The sequence below is a fragment of the Grus americana genome, chromosome 1 (genome assembly GCF_028858705.1).
Source record: "Grus americana isolate bGruAme1 chromosome 1, bGruAme1.mat, whole genome shotgun sequence".
In the NCBI taxonomy this organism is placed as follows: Eukaryota; Metazoa; Chordata; class Aves; order Gruiformes; family Gruidae; genus Grus; species Grus americana.
In genome coordinates this window covers 186,182,459-186,202,641 of record NC_072852.1, presented here as the reverse complement: position 1 = coordinate 186,202,641, position 20,183 = coordinate 186,182,459, and the positions used below count along the sequence as shown (strand labels likewise).

Below are 20,183 nucleotides of genomic sequence, written 5' to 3'. Positions count from 1 at the left end.
TTCAAAAAAGCAAAAGTACAGTAATACAGCCCTAAAGCTTTGTCAGTGATATATGTCTCATAGAAGTAATTTTCAAGTGGCAAGTGTTTTGATGATGCTACAAGGGCTTTGTTTATGGAGTGGGTCTGGCAGACACTGTGGAGTTCATATAAATTATTACTTGGTTGATTATTAATGAGAAACATTCGTCTGGATTTCCCTCACCCCCCATTTTTGTCAAAATTCCCGTAGAGACTTGTTTTTGCTACAGTCCAGGCTCTGTTTCACACAATTCAGCTCCTGCTGAATGGTGTTAAGATGGATCCCCTGGCCAACTGAGAAAGCTGGAGGTCAAGGAGGTGATATCCTGCCCATCCTTCATTCACTCCTTTCCACTCCTCCAAATACACTCGTGCACATGTGCGCGGACACACACATGGATGTTGATGGTACGTGCCTTACTCCTTTTCCTGCAGGAGTCCTATGCCCACATGGTGCTTCATCGATTGGGTACAAGCAGTGCTTATTTAAGGGAATCTGCCCATATTTTTAATATTTAGTTATTCAAAAATTCAGGGCTAGATGAGCACCTACAAAGACATCTCTGCACATGCAGTTACCTTCTCAGGGTTTTAAAAGGGACCACAGTCAGGGGTTCCATATCCATATTCCTTTGCAGCAGCTCTGCGGAGACAAAGATCACATGCCAAACAGGTGGCACAATATAAAAGCAGAAAGAAAGTCTGTAATCTTTTGGATAAGGTGAATAAGGAACATCTATTCACGATTTCTCGGGATGAAAGAACTGGAAGGTGTGCCTGGAACTGCCCAATACCTTGTTTTAGCAAAGCAAAGGAAGCACGTTTCCCTACTCAGTTACTACCCTAATAGCAGGACACTGTGAAAGCTAGAGATACAAACAGGTTCCAACAGATTCACAATATAAATAGGTGCACAGTAGGACTTAGTGAAAAGGTATAAATCAGGTCATGTGGAATAGGTGCCTTCTAGAAAGGATTGTTCAGTTGTGATCTCTACCACTGGCAGTGTGTAAGCACTCAATGTATACAAGCTAAAAATAGTTTGCTCTTTAACTGCCTATTTCTTACTGTTTCCCTGGGCACCTGCTACTGGCCACAGTCAGGTGGCCCTTGCTCTGAGGCAGGATGATAGTGGTTATGCTGGTCAAATGAAAGAGCTGTCAGACATTTTTTTACCCCACCTTTGTTTATTGGAATGTGTCTGGAAGTTTACCAGACAATCCAGCATCTATTTTAGAAACAGAGAAGTCTAGAAGTTTGATGACGTCTAAACTGGACAAGGAAATGTACTGGAAGATGCTGGTGGCTGCCATGCTGCTGCGTTCCAAGGTCTGGCTCTTTGGTGCTGATAGCGGTGCTCCACAACTGGGCTCCTCCAGCTGGATCAAATTAAACTGGCACATCGGTGACCTGGTGCCCTACTGCCATGCCCACTTTTATCTTCTTTTTTTTCCAGTGAGGAAGGCTTGTTACATTGAGAAAAGCCCTATAATACTGACCAAATGAGTCTCTTCCACCAAAAGCTTCCTGAAGCCCAGAAGATGGTAAGAGTTGATTGACGAGGGGAAATAGTGACCCAACCTTGCAGCTGAATATTCATTCTTAATTCATGATACAGAAAAAAGGAGACTAACATGAGGATAAAGACATTGGCAGACTGTAGAGTTTTAAGAGAGAATTTTGGATAAAACCACAAGAAGTTATTAGAATAATAACATTTGCTAATAAGGGTATTCCTTCATTCGAGGGGAAAAGAAAAAAACTACTCTTTCTTTGCAACTGCCAAGTAATATGTACTCGCATATATATAAAATATATGTATGTATTTGTTTTGAGGGAGGCAGACTTTTTCAGGAAAACTTAAATCTCAGCTTTTAGATATCAACTCTACGTTCAGTCTTGAAATACTCAGCAATGGTGTTTCTGAAGTGCACAATCAAATCTCTAGTCTCCAGAAGCTTTTATTTTTTTCTCCACAGAAACCATAACTTAACGAGTATCTTACTACATTTATTACCAGCTGCTGCCTGGACTGTCCTAATCCTTGCAGTGCACGCTGGCAGGCAACTCCATTACTGGAACCAGATCTTTTTTTGTCTTTCAACCCTAGCAAAAAATAGACTGTTTTTCTTAGGTGTGAAATTATCACTCCCAGGCCCTGGGGACCCTTTCAATGTTTTTTTTATTTTGATTAGCTATTTTGCGTTCAGATCATTGTTTTCACCACTCACCGTCTCTCTGTGTGTTCAACCAGCACGTCTGAGCACCGTAGCCACCGGCAGGCTGCCGGTTGTCCGTGGTGGAAACCTTCCATGTGTGTGAGTAAGGGCACACAAACAAATCTGTGTTTGCACACATGGGTGTTCTTATGCAGCCAGCGGAAATACAACTTGGCTGCTGTCATAAAACACCACAGAAACAATTGGTAGTTGCAGGCAAAACAAATGATACATCGAAGGGCTAATACTGAGAATCATGTAGGGGATTACATACTTAAAAAGTAATATTGAGCAGATATGTAACTTGTGTTAAGGGCTGGTGGAAATGGGGTGGTAACTTAGTACTGGCGGTAGAGTGCAATCCCCAAAAGCGCAGTTGGCTGGAGTGTGCATCCATGTTATTTGGGCAAAACCAGAAGGTGATTCAGACAGCAGCTGTTGCCAAAGAAGGAAAGGAGGATGCTTCTCCAAGATTGTGTGGCTATTTTTATGGATGACAAAGTTGCTCTTGCACTCTCAAAATGCAAACTAATAAAAGCAATTGTTTTACACTGTGTACTGTGTTAGAATATAGTTATCCTTAAAGGGATTTTATTGTTCTATTTTTTCCAGACCCAAAGATTTCATGTGAAATGTTTTGTTCTTTCTATATTCTACTTGAAAGAAAAAGGAGCTTTAAAAACTACTCCAGGAGTTCAAGAAGATTTTTCTTCTTGCCTCTCTGACTGCCAATTCCAGATATTTGTTCTTCAGCGGTTTTCATTGTTCTCCACCATGCCAATTTCTTACTAGATGAAAAAGGAATTAACTCATTTTGCCAAATTTAGGCAGAATGTGGACTTGAAAATATTGATGTTCAGTACTTTTACTTTTTTGTACAAATGTGTGAATATTCAAGCCTTATATACATAATCTGTAGGGGCTCTAACTTGAGCAACGTGTCCTTTTCCATTCTTAAAGTTCTTTATTATCTCTGATTAATTTTCATTTTAATGACTTCATTTAGTGATTACTTATTAACATTTTTCAAATGTAAACCTTCTCTCTTCTGCCAGGTTGGTTTTTATAATTCCAAGAGATCATAAACCCTTACCTAGCTGCATAAATATATGTATAGATCCCTTAAAAATAATGCTATGATCATTGAAAGTGTAAAATTTTACTTGTTTGACTCTTCAGATGTGTAGTATGTAAATTTAATGTATCTGTGTTTAACGTACCATATTCATATCTGCAATATCTTAATAATTATATATCCAAATGGATCTGTTAAAAAAATGTACATGGGCAGGGTTGATTCCCATTTTTGTAATTCTGCATAACTCTATCAGTATCTCTGATTCTAAAGACCAGCAAACTTACCGGTGAGTTCAACAGGAGTTGTCTTGAGCTCTAACTCTGGTGTCCTGCTCCTGCTCCAAGTAGACCTTATGCCAGGATGTGGAGCAGACTGCAGTGGTGGTGCTCATGGATGATTGTCCTCTGTCCCTAGACAAGAGCTATATATCCAACTTCTATTATTGCACCACTCGGTAGCATTAATATAGTTAAACTTGGGATTTTTCTGGATCCTGTCACAGATGTGGCAAATTTCTTGACTTTCCCTTTCAGTGACTTTATCAGTTCCTTTTTCTCTGCACCTCAGAGTCCAGGCCAGTATTTCCTTTGGACATCCCATCTGTAGGCTCTTTTTGTGGTTTGTCAGCAATATGCAGGTGGCATGCATCAGCTTCTCTGTAGATGCAAGCACCACCAATATCTTCGTGGATCTGAACAAGATCTTCACTGTTCAGAAATCCAGCTGAATTTTCCATCGCTGCATGCATAGTAATAGGTTTTAGTATTCAGAAAATTAGTTTCATTTCCAGGATGCTGTACAGATGGTACTCCTGCATCCTCTCAGTGCTTATGATGTGATGTATGGAAGCATTTCATTCTCAATTTAACACATTGAAGCAACTGATTGAAGAGGACAGAGAAAGCAAACCTGGTCCTGGTTAAAAGCTGTTCGTGCCTTCAGTAGTCTTGCCTTTGACCTTAGTGGGGTTTGGATTAGTGCCTGCAAGATACGAAATTAGATTTCAAGAATTATTGACTCAGTCCTCTTCAATATCCCTCAGCACAATCACCTTCTAGAGGCACGTAGTCCCAGCACACCTAGAAGGATGTTTCAGGAGTGTTGGCCCCCAGCACTCTGCTCATGCTGCTGTAGATTGAATCCAGTTGTAAGAGAAACTGATGACAAAGCCATGTACTTATTTAACACAAGCAAAGTTACTTACAAAGTCACATTTCCTTAGACATGCCAGGAATTAGTGGCAAATAATTTTCTTCCACTTAAATCTCAAACCTGCTTTGGTTGGCCCACAACCTAAAAGCTCTTCCTCTCAGCTCCCTTTTGAGGTCATATTAGCAGTGTTTGTGGACATGAGTGTCCTTGTTGCCATCTCCCTTTGATTTGTTTTTCTCTGTGTCTTCACCACTGACAGAGGAATATTCAGAAAACTGTACGTTACTGAAATCTGCCATCTTTCCTTTGAGGGAGAGCATGTGTCTGTGGTTTGGGCAGAGCTTGCTGCTGTTTCAGTTCGCTACTCCTGTAGAGAAGCTGCAATATATCTAATAGTTGTCTTAAAGAGAGAATGGCAATAGTTAGATGCAACTTGTGGTAGCAGTTGCCAGATGACAATGGTTTTCCTTGGCTGTCACATAGGACCTGAAAGGCCCATACAGGACAGGGAGAACTTGGCCTTCTGTCCATCTTCTTGTAGGTTTCCACCTGCTCCATCCTTGCCTCAGAATGCTGTGGGTCTACCGCGGGTATTGGATTTAATATGAAATTAAATAGCTAGGACTGTAGCTGATCCTACATTTTTCCACAGGGATGGCTGAGATGTCTCCCTTGGCATCTTTCCAGTCCCAGTTTTCCCTGATCCTAGGAGAAGATTGGTATGACACCGTGCGTTGAGTGCTACTGTGGTGCTCCACCTTGCGTGCCGCGGAGCTCTGCGGGCTGCTTTAGCAGCGAGTAGTAATGATGGACTTCCACTCGCAGCAGGGGAGTGCTGCACAGGATGGGTTGCTGTGACTGTCAGAAGTGACTTTTAAAAATGAGATCAAGCAAATTAGCATAGCCTAAGGACTTCTTTGAATTCTGTGTTGCCCTTTCACCTCTGACTTTATCTCCCAGCATTCACTAGCCATGAATATTTAATAGGGCCACCGCTGCATCCCGTGGAATAAATGACAGGCTCTGAGTTTCAAAGCTTAATCTGAAAAGCAATGCATATACATCGATATTGAAAAAAAGCATCACACCCAGAGCAAATCCTTTTTCATAAGCCCACTTATTAAAAAAAAGTAATGTAATATCATGAGTTTTCATTAATACTAGTCTTCAATAAGCCTAAAGCAAATCCTTGCTTGCTATGCACTTGCTATGCTTGTTGTACAGAACTGCCTGAAAGTGAAGAAGGCTCGCAGTCAGTGCGTGGAGAGCAGGGAGTGTGCGGCCGAGGCAGATACGAGCTCTATTGAAGTAGAGGTTCTCAATCCTCAGTTGTGTTTCTCGGAGAAGATGATTATGGATGTTTCACAGGAATCGTAATGCTAATTTTCAGCCTCCACAGAGTGCTTTACACCTGTAAAGTGGTATAAATATGAGCTAATCCTCACCAGTAAGTGAGTATTATTATACCTGTTTTGCAGATGCAGAAATTAAGATACAGAAAGGTCAGCAGACTGACCCAGGGTCACATAGCTTCTCAGCAGCAGATTTAGGATGAAGAAACAGGCCTCTCTGGTCACATTCCATTGATCATGCTGCCTTGTAGGAAATGTAGCTCAAATTTCATATCTATATCTATATATAAAATCCTAGAGAAGGACTTGTTCCCTCTTTGCTTCTTCAAAACAAACAAGCTCCCGAGCTACCAAACCCCACGTTTACATGTATCATTAAATACTTTCCAGTTGCTAGCCAGAAAACTCAGCAGAAAACCTGCAGAACACCAAAGTAACTCTCTTCTTTTAAATAATTGATGATGCCAAATAGCAGCAGTGTTATGCCAACAAAGACATCGGTCTCTCAAAATATTTTATTCATTATGCCTCAAGAAACCCAAAGCCTTGTTTTTAACGAAAGCAAATTTCAGAAGTTGGCTCTCAGTTCATCTGAAACATCTGCTTATTACAATTCTTGGTGTTACAGCACTGGTGCTCCCCGGTAAATCTTTCAGCTTTAAATAATACGTATGGAAGTCTTGGCAAAGAGATCAGGAAGGAGAAAGAGTAACATTTGCCAAATATGCATTTTACTTTATGGGGCTGTAGTGGTATATTTTAATAATACATGTGTCGAAGAGAATCTACTAATCCGATTAAATAGCAGGACAAGAAGGAATTAATTCCAAGGTTCAAAAAGACCCCATTCTAAGCAGCTGAAACATTATATTCCAGGCTAAAATGGTTAGAAGTCTTGGCTAACTACACTTCTATAAAACAGCCAGAAATGGATCTTTCTCTGTAGTGTTCGTAAATCAAAGTCACTTATGTGAGAAGGCTATGTTGTGATAAATCTGTCTGACAATTAGATGGAGAGGGCATATCTATGTTAAATTATATTCTTTGTAAGCTCTGGTCAGAAGGCAATGTAAACACCACAGTACCATTATGAAACAGAAAATTGCATTCCAGATAATAACAGATATTCATGGTGGATGGTTTTACACTTTAATGTGCTGTGTTTTACTCAGTCATATTAATATTTTAAATTATGTAACATTCCCTTCTTTATGCATAGTTTATTTTTTTCACTGAAAATGCATCTCCCTCTCCCTCACTCCATGTTATTGCTCTGCCTTTTCCCTTTTCTATTTTTCCTTTTCCCTTCTCCTCTTTTTTTTAACAGTGATGCTTGGGGGAAAAAAAAAAAAAGCCTAAAGCAAAACTGTCTGTGCAAGAAAATAGTAACAAGTGGTTTCAAGATTTATAAGCCAGGATTTTATGTTATATATTTACAGATTCAATCTGTGTACCAGGCTTTGATCCAAGCCTTAGCATGATGACTGGAATCACTCCAATTAACCCAATGATACCAGGCATGGGGTTAGTGCCGCCACCACCACCAACAGATGTGCCTGTAGTCAAAGAAATAATTCACTGCAAAAGCTGCACGCTCTTCCCTCCAAACCCAAGTAAGTGCATCTGATGAAAGAATGTTATTTTCCTAAATATATTGCATGGAATATTTTTTATCTAATAAAAATTATGTTTTTTAAATAAAGTATAGGCAAGTATGATGTTTCCTTCTAAGTTCTGCTTTGTGTGTAAAATGCGGCATCAGAGCGTGTTTGTTTATCTCTGCAAGGTCTTGTAAAAAGAATTACGCAGTTTGTATAAAAAAGAAAAATACTTACTTAAACAAAGCTAACAGAGCCTGAATATCTGCACTACTCATAGTAGAAATCTGTCTTTCCTTTAAAGTGTCACAAAATATAATGATTTTACGGTGCTGATCATCTCCATGTTCCTATTCGGGTGCCCGCAGTTAGAGACCAGTCTGGGGTCGTGTCCCTGAACACAGCACCTTGCACCCAAACACTGACTAGCTCTGGTCCCTACCTGGGGGAGATGGAGGGAAAGGGGGATTATGGCTCCTTTCTTGCCATTTTTTGGGGGGCAGCATATGGATGAGCTGTTTGTGTTCTTCGAGAGCCAGGACCAGGCTTTCTTCTGCCCCGCCTGGGACTTTGTGCAAATGGAAAACTCTTCCCACTGAGCCACCAGCTCAGGCACAGAGCCTGATTTTGTGTATGTTAGCCCCAGGAGTTTAGTTTCAGAGCCATCAGACCAGCGGCTTTCACTATCGCTGTGAAGACAGAAGAGAAAATTAAGCAAATAATCTGGTGCTTTGTATTTACGGTGTACCCAGGTCATGGTTTAATCAAACTGGCTCTGTGTGTGAAGATGTATATATGTATATTTTAAGGTTATAATCCCATTTACTGTGTTAAAGGGCCAAAAAACTAAGTCTTATCAATCAGATTCCTTCTTAGAGAATTACTTTTAGAGGAATGCTCTAGTAATCTACATATAAACAAGGTGAAGTGTTATGACAGAGTATATTTTTTATACAGCCTTCAAAAATTTAATAGTTTTCTGATTTAAGTGTGTATATATTTTATATATATATATTTACATATATACACATAAAAATAACATTTCTAGCCTCTCCACCTCATGAGCACTTGTAAACAGTGAGGTTATCCTTCCCGTGTGCTGGCATCCGCTCCATTATCTGGCAACAAGACAAAACAGATAACCGGCAGAGCGTTTTCATCATGCTGTCACTTTGTCGTGTTTCCCACTTTGTTTTGCTGTTTGCTGTGCTCTTGTACTCTGCGACAGAAATGAAATTATATCTAAGACCTGGGAAAAGTGTCCAGCCCAAGTGCCCAGGGTGTACACAGCATGGGCTGGCTTCTAGGGGACCCACACACTTGGCGAGTGTGGCGAGTGATGGGTATGAATGAGAGATGGTGAAGTTCAGTCTTTGAATGTGCTGGACCGGGGCTTGAGATCTGTGCTCCGGGTCAAACCCATTGCAGAAACTCCCCTGCTTTGAAACCAAGTATTTTCTATTTTTTGTGTGACTGTGCAGGGAAAAGAAAGATCCTTTTAGACCTTACTGTCTGTCCTGGAGAACAACCCACAGTGGCAGGAATTAATCTCTGAAACACCACCTAAAACTTGAAAAGGTTTAGATTCAAGTAATCATTTTTGGGCAATCTCTGCAATATTAAATTATTTTGCTTCTCCCTCTCTCCCGCCTCCATGCTATGTCAAATAACTGTTGCTGCCCCAAACTGATTAGGGGAATGAACAGAGCCAATGGATCAAAAGGCAAATTCTGTATTCCAATGTGATTTCTGTTTTGACTTAGATCTTCCACCACCTTCAACAAGAGAGAGACCTCCTGGGTGTAAAACAGTGTTTGTTGGAGGATTACCAGAAAATGCGACGGAGGAAATTATTCAGGAAGTCTTTGAACAGTGTGGAGATATAACAGCAATTCGGAAAAGCAAGAAGAATTTTTGTCACATTCGTTTTGCAGAGGAGTTCATGGTTGATAAAGCCATTTACCTTTCTGGTACTTCACATTCTTTAATGGATTTTCCTTGCTTCTCATTTGTATTTTGTGATGCTAATGCTTGCTTATTTTCTTAGCTTTTATCTCAGCAAGTCTTTCTTGAGCTCAGTGGCTGTAGGTTGGAGTGGCAAGGGGCAATTCTGTATTTCTCTGTCTGCCAAGACTTGTGCGTGGTTTTGTGTGTTGCTTACCCGGGAGCAATTTCCTGCCATCCCACAACAATGCAACAGATCCTGAAATTCACTATAGAACAATCTTATTTTCGATTTACACAGGTTTATATAGTTTTGCTCACAGGTTGTAGAAGGAGGAGGGCACTAGGCCAGGTATGCTGCTGTTTTCCAGTGCCAATTTCTCTGATAGGCTGGCAATTTCATTGGCATATTTTTATAGATTTGCAGTGCAGTCTGAATAAAGTCTGCCTTTATGTGTGCATGTATTCAGCTACCGCCTGGGTTAGATTCTGAGCTCCATCTGTGGGCTACGTCTGTTGCCTCCCAGGACAACAAATGCCACAGAAACTCAGGTGTAGAATTTCAGAATTTCTTTTTATTTTTGAATGAAGGAACAGACAAAAAACCCTCTAACTCACAGAGAAAAAAAGAAAAAAGATGAAAAACAATTCTGCTTTCACATATCAGGCTTCAGTGACTGTCAGTGCGCTCTTTAGGTTACAGGTGCCTTCATATAAGGATTGGCTTCCTAACCGAGCCTTTCTTCACCTTTCTCAACTAGATCCCATCCCCTCTGTGTATGTCCACAGGCTGGTTCATTCCTTTTCTGCATCCTGGGGAGACCCACAAGCTTTGTTTTGCCCCACAAGTGTAGTGTAACACTTTCACCCCACATGTAAGGTATTCTTAAATAAACAAGGGCCAGGGACTGCTCCTTGGCCAGCACAAGCTGACACGGACTGGCTTACAGCCACCTACCTTGTGCAGGGTGACCTCAAGAGGACCCACTGGGACCATCCAAAATGGAGACTAGGAGGCAGCTGACAATTAGGGATACCTTGTTTGACCTCCCACCCAAACCATCTTCTGTTGAGCAGTAAGGACATAACCACAAAGTCCTGTAGGTCTCCATAGGAAGCTCACACAGCTAGAAACAAGTGGTGTCTCAAATCACCATCAACTGCACCTGAGAAAGAGAGAAAGAGAGAAAGAGAGAAAGAGAGAAAGAGAGAAAGAGAGAAAGAGAGAAAGAGAGAAAGAAAGAAAGAAAGAAAGAAAGAAAGAAAGAAAGAAAGAAAAGAACACCTGAACTTTTGAAATATGTGATCAGGAAAAACCTAGCTCCTTTGTTTCATAAAGGTTTTTGTGTTTGGGTTTGTAGGCTTTTCTCCTAACTTGGCTGCTTGCTTTAAATACCTATTTGAAGAGCAACAGAAAATTGTGAGTTTTATGAGGTCTATATAAACATTTCTTTGAAATATTGCTGTATTTTCAGTTTCTTCCAGATCTTCATTCCACCCTGTTTTTTTCTTTCTTTTTTAAATTTTCACTTCATTTCTTCCTCCTTCATCATCTTCTCTTCCCATTTTCCATCATTCCTGTTTATTTGCTTATTCAGTTACTAGTTTCATAATACTGTAGTTCATTGGGGTAGATTACAGACATCACAGCAGTAAGAAGCAGAAGCACATTTCCAAACTTCTAACTTCTGTCTAGGGAGCCCCATCTCCACAAGTGACAGAGTAGAGGAGGAGCACACCACATTCAGTAGGACCTGGGATTACTGTATATAATAAACAAAACAGTGGCAAGAGAGTAAAGAAAAGCTCAGAAACATAAAGGCTGCCACTCTGGGCTAGAGCCAGTGTCCCTCTAGCTCTGTTTTCTGCTTCTCGGCAGTTGACTGCACTCTTTGCTTCACTCCAAGTCTAGTTTTATTTTAGTTTTATATGCCTTAAATCCTGGAGGGCCAGATTTGATGATTAGTAGGAAATTGCCTGTGCTGCCCATATGTCCTCATTCATAACACACTGGAGTGTGCGTTTAGAATAAGGGGAACGCTGCAGTCAGGTTTCACTTCTTTTTACCACCAGCGCTGAAGTCTTCAGATGAAAAAGGGAGCACTGATTGTTCCTCAGCACTGCAGAGCAGGGAGGTCTGGCACTAGGCAGGGGCATGTTTTATTTGTACTGAAATATTGGGGGGGTTTAACCAATCTTTATTCCATTTTCAAACACAATGTATTCTGAAATGCTGGGGATAAAGCATATTGTTAAGGCATTTTCTTTTCCCTGTCAGAGACAAAAGAGACGTACAAAAGGAATTTGTAGTTAATATAGTATGCGTGTTATATTAGGGGAGATTCATGCCTTTGATATCTGTAATATAATGATAATTTTGTCTACCTAATCAGTTTTATCTGTCTATCCCATCTAATCTCATCAAACTTAGTATTTATCCTGTGCTTATCATCAGAATAGTGCAAGTGATTACAAAATCTGTCAAGTAGTTCAATCACTGATTTTTTCCCGTTCTATTCCCAAGTAAATGTGTATGAAAAGGAGACTGGGAGATGGGTAAAAGATTATAATAAAAACATTGACTTGAGGAAGGGCAGTTTTCATTTAGCCCTGAAAGTTACATTTTGATCTCCTGAGGTAAAGACTTTCTAAAATCAACATACCAGCCCATGAAGAAGCTCTTTCTCCAAGCTGTATGTACTTTTGTGGCTGACAATTCAGTAATTCCTGCAAATATTGATGGTGCTGGACTTGAAAACACAGGACAAGCAGGTGGCTTGGGACAGACCTGTTTATACCTCGAAAGCCTGAGTATACATTTCTCCTGTGCTGATTTTCCCCTGTGGGTTCCATTTGATACTGTGTACTGGTTTTATTTTATGTTCTCACTGATCATCAACACTCTGATCTAGATCCCCAGTCAGAAAGCAACTGTTGGCTGGTCCCTAATATAGCAACACTGAAAGGTAAGTCAAGCCAGGGAGTTTTGACTAGATCTGTGATATGGAAATACTGTGTTTGATTTTTATTTAGCACCCTCATTAATTTTTCCTGTTGCTGCTCCTTTAAAGTGAGGATCTTGGCAAGTTCCCAAAGTCTTTTCCTCTGCCATTGTGTGCAAAACTGAAATTAAAAATTACAAGCCAGGCACGCAGTTAGTGGTAGCTGCAGTCCTGAGCAAAGAGATGAGGAAAAGGTTCTGTGAGGGCAATTCATTGCCCATGCGTGAAGGGGAGCGATAGCAGGTGGTTCTCTCATACATTCAAATACCCTTGAACATCGATAAGGAGGCATGGTATCAGAAAACAGCGAGCCTCCCAGCTGCTCCACAGTTCAAAGTTGCCGACCCAAATGGGTACCTGAGGATCCCATATACAAAATAGGACCTGCCAGTTGTGCACCCCTTGCTACCCAACATCTTGCTGGCTATCAACCCGTCAAGGAGTCTGTTCTTCACTGGCGAGGCCATTGGTCCTATAGTGTCCGCAAAGCCTGATTTAGGAGGGTATGAGAAGCCATGCCAAAGGCATTTGCTTTTTTGTTAAAGGAAAGAAGCCAAGCCCAGAGCAACCTGATCTGACTTTGAAGTTGATCTTGCTCTGTGAGGGGGATTGGACTAGATGACATCCAAGGCCCCTTCCGACCCAGGTTATTCTAGGTTTCTGTGCTGGTGGAAACCACCTGGCTGGCTGGCCATCATCAGTCTTAAGAGTTAAACAAGCAGTGAGATTTTTTTTTTCGGTATGATTTATGGGCAATTTCAAAAATCTGCTAATTGGGAAGGACTTAAACTGATTACCTAAAGGGAACCGTTTGTCCAGTGCTACACAGGGTACTGGGTTATGGACTGCAATTTACACTATTCTGCGTTTCTTTTTCCATTATCCCCATTGACTTCAAAAATGGGGGCCACTTTAGTACAACTCAGCTTTGCTGGTGCACACACAACGTGTAGATGCACAGTCCTAAGTGGGTCTTACTTCCAGCAGCACTGTGTTTGTCAGTCTGTCCATGCCCAGTGCACTCCTGCCAACGGAGGCGAAAGAGGGGGGAGAGGAAGAGAGATTGCATCTTCCTGGAAAGTACAGCCCAGCTGGGAGATCTAATTTTAGGTTCACGAGACCTGGCACCTTGGCAGTGTCCTTTCACATTGCTGATAATGCCGTTTTGGCACAGAGCAATCACTATTTGAGGAATGCAGCTGGCGAGTCAAACTGAGGGGGTTAACATTTGTCATGGTTATCAGGGTAGCTGCACCACTGACCCCTTTTGGCTGACCCCTTCGTGCCTACACCTCTGTGGATAAAACCACATAATTACCCCCTCAGTAGTTCAGGGCCCAGCTCTGAAAGGTCACCCACACTCTTCTTCTATTATGGCTTACTGAATATGGTGCATCTGTAATTCTTCCCTTCAACACCTTGTGACTAAAGCTACATATATGATCACAAATAGCCTTCTGGGGGAAAAAAGTAGTGTTTACTCCTCTAAGCAAGAGAAAGCAGAGCAAAATGGAGGAGCTTTAAAATAACGAACAGTCCCCTTGTTTGCCTCTCTTGCAATACTCGGTCCTACTTCACCCCAAGCTTGTGAACCTTGGAGACCAGAATTGATAGGTTCCATGGAAGTTTCTGATGCCTTCTGGCTTTGAGGGACCTCTGAAACACTTAGCTTGAGTTTTTCATCTGGGTTTGGAGTCCTTGCTGGAAAATGAAAGTCATACCTTTTCCTCACTGACAGGCTACTTCGCTGAATTCCACAAGATGTTTGAAAGGAAAATGTCAAATCAAAAGGCACCCGGATTGTTTGTTTTGGAGGGTTTACTACGTGTATGGGTATTTAATGTCTTTGAAGCTATTGTCTCATATGTGCTGTAGTGCAGACAGTCGTATTCATACAGCAGGATGTTTTTCCAGCAGTACAACAAACCAAGTATACCTAGATACACATTTTTGCAAAGATGCTCCTAATCTACTACACAAGTCTTAGCTTTGCTGTCCCTGGAGAGAGTTCAAAACTGAGTTTTAACTGTGGTGGTGAGGTGCTGAAGCTCTTCAAACCACAGGCAAACCACAAGACTGAAAGGTAGGTTCTCTTGGATTGCAGTTCAAAAGCAGCAAACACCATTTTTCCTGCTGTTTTGAACAGGAATTTCCTGCCCCTGGAATTATTACACAGTGGTTGTAATAGTTTGTGTTTCTGAAGAGCCTCCTATATGCCAGCTCAGCACAGAGTTCGTCTGCACAGCGTCCCGTGATTTGAGAAGTCTCTGCTGGGCTGCTCTGCTTCTGCGGCTACTGCAGCAGGTTGGCGTGGAGAAATTAGAGCTAGCCCTGTGCAAACTGATTAATTTTACCTGCATCTGTTTACAGCTTTCTACGTAGTGTTTTCTCACACTTTCTCAGCATTTTAAAAGTTGGAGAAACTGCTCTGAAAGTATCTTTCAGCCTTGGAGATAAAACTTGCAAAAAGGTAGCATATATTCTTTCACAGTATGGTCACAAAAAGCTCCTTTTATAGCCCTGGCGTGATTTGTTTGTCCTCTGACAGCAGTCAAGGGTTTTAGCTCAGAGCAGGGCCCTGTTGCACTGCTGTGTAGCCCTGACTTAAAGCCTTTGCAGTCTGCTAGCTTTAGCATATGATACATTGACGAAATTATGAATGTCTAGAACATCACTAAGGATGGGGCACAACAGGTTTCATTATTTGTTCTGAAAGGGATCTTGCAAATGTCTGATATATCTATCCACACTTTTAAAATTATATAAAGAATGCTGAACTTAATTCATTTGTAGGTGGTTTATAGATGCTGCCAGAGTATTTCCAATAGGGAACTGGGAAGTAGTGTTTGCAATTGTAAAGCCTCAAAATTTGAGATCTAGCATCAATGCAGATATGGCACCACCCTCTTTGTGGCCCAGGAATTTATGTAGCACAATTTTCTCATTCTTCTGTAGTCATGATTTTTATAAAATTCAATCTTTCCCCATACTTCCAATTCCTTTGGCAGGTTGGAGAAAAGCACTAAACTACACATGATCTCAGCAGGATCAGAGGAAGAAGGACTTTACATTCAGACCAAAACAGATCTTTTTTTAATAGTTGTTTTTTGTTTAGCTGACCTTTGCACTTATAAAGGTTGGGAGTATCAGGTAGAAAAATGACATATTTTGAGAGACTCCTAAGCAGGAACGTAGGTTTTGTACCTTTAGGTTGACTTTTTCAGCCCATCTACTATGTTGATAGGTGATGCAGAAAATTGTGAGGAAAAATGAGTGGAAGGAAGTTTATCGTCCTGTGAAAATATGAGGATCGATACATCCTGCGTAGAAATGTGGGAATCTGTTAATGTTCATTTTTACTTAACTGCACTTGAGGAGGAAAAAAAAAAAGAAAAAGACAAAGAAAAGAAAAAAAACCCAAACAAAGAAGTCCTGCAACAGTTAGTTCTGCTTGTTGGTTTCAGGTTACCGCATGAGATTAGGATCTAGCACAGACAAAAAGGATTCAGGTCGCCTTCATGTTGATTTTGCTCAGGCAAGAGATGACTTTTATGAATGGGAATGCAAACAAAGAATGCTGGCCCGAGAAGAACGCCACAGACGCAAAATGGAAGAAGACAGACTGCGCCCTCCTTCTCCCCCGGCAATAATGCATTATTCTGAACACGAAGCTGCTTTGCTGGCTGAAAAATTGAAAGGTAAGCAGCATTTGATACTTTTCAGTGTATTATTTCTTAAGAGCGGGAGCCATCCAGAAGTCAGAGCATGGGAGCTGATTTCACTCCGATGTATTTCATTGCTCGCCCTGTTAGCTTTCCCCCATTCCTCTGCCATTTTTATGCCAATGGTAATGATACTCACCCACCTGCTTGAAATGTATAACCTCTGTCCATCTAGCTGTGCTTCAGCAGCTAAAACACAGCCTTCAGGATATTAGTGGTTTGTTTGGTTAGGGTTTTTTTCTGCTCAGTTGCTGTCGTGATCTACCTTGGAAGTGCTCTTGTAATAAAGATAACCTGTTACAAACATCCTTCATATTACAGGCCTGATTCCTGAAATGTTCTCTGACTGATATGTTACTATATTAGATGCATGCGACTGTCCCAATTCCTGACATTTAAATTGCCCTCATGAGCTGCATTTTAACGTGGCCCTCAGATGCAGTGGTACAACTTATCTCTGACACACACCATCCATTCTTTCATTCCCTCTTTAGGGTTAGAATTACTTGTGCGAGATAGCGTCTTGTTTTGGTATGCGTTTGCTTGCTTGTTTGTTTTTTCTAGGTACACTCACTGACAATGTTTTTCAAGGGTGCAACTTGAAGATTCCTGTCTTTAATAGTTAACACAGAAAGTAAGAAGCAAAAAAATAAAATTATTCATGGTAAAGAATTTTTAAAAAGATCAAGCAAACAACTCCTCACACCCCTTAGAGTTGTATTTGTTTTCATTAAGTGTTTAGCAATTGTATTTGGCATTCTTTCCCCACGTGGTGGCCAAGCACGTTACGTTACTGTGTGCCAGGTCACAAGAAACTGTGATTCTGTGCCACTGTTTCAGAATTATCCAGATTAGATGTAGGCTATCTAGCTGTCAACACACTGGTCTCTGTTCTAACTATGAAACGTGTTTGGGAAGCTGGAGAAGGACGGTGCAAAGTGTTGCATCCTTGGAGCATGGAGCAGAGATGCACCCTACTGTCTCTTTGAGTACTGCATTGGTTGCTGCTAGTTGTCACTGTTGCCTCCATCTGTTACTAGTTTGGCTGGCTGATATTCTCACCACATACACTCCTGTCATTAAATAATTCATTAAGTAACCGGGAGATTGGTAAAATAACCCAGATGGATTGATAAACCAGGAGAAAAGGAGGAAAGACATCCAAATATAAGAATTTTTAATTTTTACTTAGCTTCCAATCCAGCTCTTCTAGAGGTTATACAATACAGTAGAGCGTTTTAGATCCATCTGTTCCCAGAATCTGTTTTCAATTGAATATTTTAGGAGTTAATCTTTTATAGGGAAGTTTTTCTTTATGTAGTAAGGCCTAGAGGTTTCCTGAACTAAGCCAGAAGATGCAAGAAGTCTGGACAATTTCTTCCGTATGGCTAGCCATTGCTTGAGGCAACTGAATGTGGATTTTTGCAAGATGTTTAAGATGTCTATATTTAGAAGGGTTTTTCTTTTCATTCTGGGAAGTTTCCATACTTAATTAAAACTTATTCCAAGTATTTAGGGCTTTGGTTCTCCTGAGGGACATTTCACCAGAGCTTGGCATATATGCACAAGTGTAATATAGGAATATTTGAGGACGATATAGACCAACACCATGGACATGACTATTTCTCTGGAAATAAAAATAAACTTTCAGAAACATACAGAATTTAATATAAATAATTAAGAAACAAAAATGGTAACTTTATTATTTATTGCTTAAAAAAATCATTCAATCATCCTAAAAATTGAACTAAAGCAACACTAAAGAAACTTCTTTAACTCTGGCAAAAGGCAGTTCATGTCATCATACATTCACAATTTAAATGCGGACTTCAGTGAAGCTAACAGAAGATGATAGATATATGTACACACACGCACGCACACACATATTTAACACTTGGGTACAATATCTCAGGTCTCTGGATATCACCAGATTTGCATTGCTGCAAAAGCCTGGACAATTCATCCTAAAGAAAAGACGGATCAAAATATATCTGCCTTGGCATGATTTACCTTGAAAGATTGTTTTTTGAGCAGATGCTTTGCAGTTGTTTTCTTAAGGAAAGTCATGACCTCCCCATGGTACCCACTTCAAAAGACTCCTGAGCTTTGTTGCCAGCTCATGAGACAGAGCTGCAGGTGCCCAAGGTGCAGGTTTCAGCTCCTGCAGTGCCTCCAGAACTTCACTGAGCAACACTAGCTGAAAAGCAAGCCAAAATAGCTAAACATCTGTCATCCCAAGATACTGCTTTGCAATCACAGATGTAGACAACTTGGTCTAAATCCAAGCAACTTTTGTTGTCAAAATAACCTTGGAAATGTGACGGCGAGCGGAGATGAACTAGGCTCATCAGCCAGTCCCCTGTTGTTGTCTAGATATTTATTGAGTCTATAACAGAGGTGACAATATCTTTTTTCACCTTCTGCAAACTGCAGCATAAGACTTAAAGAAATCATTGTTTTTGTATACCAGACTTGGCTGGAAACTCTCGCCCCGGTGTTGTCAGCATATCCCTATTCCTCTCGCGTGCTGAAGTCACCTGGTACAGCAGTAACCGCCGTAGAGGAGAGTGGGTGAAAGAATATAGAGGGATCTTTTATGCCAGTTGGAAACAAAAGTTAATTATAAAATTTCAGCCAGGTTGTCTCTACTGGTATGGAGCTTCATAGAAAAAAAGAACTGGTTTGTCAAAATGCACTGCTTGGTGACTGGGGCTGGGAACTCACTGCATATGAGGCCTTGCATACCTGCGAAAGCATGAGGGTTTATGACTTGCCCTCCATTCCCTGATCTCTGTGGACTATCCCAAATCCTTTCCTATCTGCAAAGAACTTGTTTTGAACACCTGGTTTATGCAGAAATAAGAGAAACCCATCAAACTGTGGATCAGTGCAATTTCTCACCACTTTCCATTTTAGACTGTGACAGACAGTGCTGTTTTATGGGTATCTTCCTTTTCCTTTCTCCCTTTCCCTTTCCCTTTCCCTTTCCCTTTCCCTTTCCCTTTCTCTTTCTCTTTCCCTTTCCTCTTTCCTCTTTCCTCTTTCCTCTTTCCTCTTTCCTTTTCTTTTTCTCCTTTAAGGTCTTCAGGGTCCTGCCGATGAAATCCTTCATAACTTTTTCCTTCCTGGCAGTGTGGACATTTTTTCCTGCACCTTTCATGTTGTTAGCCAAGAGTGTATTCACTTTTCTTTTCTCTAAGTGCCCGTGATGATGTTCCTCTCCCTATCCACCTACTGTGCTTTGTTATTGCCACTTTTCACTATGTGGCAGTGACATATTGCCAGTATCTTGGGTGTAGGTCTCATGGATTTGAGCCTGTAGCTCTAAAAATATAGGCCTACACTACTAAGTCTCATTGATTAAACACTTTTTGAGCTGCATTGGTAATTTGCCAGTGACGTTCTCTGCTGATCACAGCCAAAGCCAAAAGGAGGAGAAGCCAAGGAGATTTCCTGCACTGGAAAAATGACTTGTCACAAAATATTTGATTTATCTTTGTTTCATGCACTCCCATGAGAGAGTTCCACTCTTCATGAGTCCAGCATGTAGAAGGCAGAAGAGACCTGAGCCTGGATTATCAGAATGAAATGAGCTCCAGCATTCAAACTAGATGGGTAACATGGGGAAGAATATGAGCTCCTTCTCATACCAGGGCTATGCTGATCAGTTTTAGGTTGGGAAAATAAAACCGCTATTTAATTTTGCGTGACAAGTTATTTCTGTTTGGGGGGTTTTTTTTGACCTTCCAAACCACTGAAGTAGATTTGAAGGGAAAAAGCAAAATAAGCAAAAGGCGCCATTTGTTTAAAATGGTAAAATAAAATGTCACTTTTTCAAAAGGTACTATTCAAATCTACTTTTTGATCCAAGTATTCCAAAATTTGTCATGACATTACAAATAGTTTAATCAACCATTTTCTGATTGCCATGGAATAAGATAACAGCTACGCATAACTTAGGTTAATGAAACTCCTGGCCTCCTTTCTGACATCCTCCTGCCTTAGGTAAAAATTTGTATTTCCTTCAGAAAATATCTCAATAAATTCATAGATGTGACTTCTGGGAAACCAAGGTCTTTTACAGTGAAGTGTAAAT

At 40.8% G+C, this 20,183-nt stretch overlaps 1 protein-coding gene across 6 annotated transcripts in view; it reads left to right on the top strand.

Moving 5' to 3' along the window:
* Nucleotides 1-20,183, top strand: part of ENOX1 (ecto-NOX disulfide-thiol exchanger 1) — a 370,433-nt gene that overhangs the window by 259,145 nt on the left and 91,105 nt on the right. For all 6 annotated transcript variants that reach the window (XM_054809849.1, XM_054809876.1, XM_054809859.1 and 3 more), the window contains 3 exons: nucleotides 7,261-7,434; nucleotides 9,183-9,389; nucleotides 15,830-16,063. In XM_054809849.1, coding sequence (XP_054665824.1) covers nucleotides 7,261-7,434; nucleotides 9,183-9,389; nucleotides 15,830-16,063 — 615 coding nt within the window. The remainder of the gene's footprint in view (nucleotides 1-7,260; nucleotides 7,435-9,182; nucleotides 9,390-15,829; nucleotides 16,064-20,183) is intronic.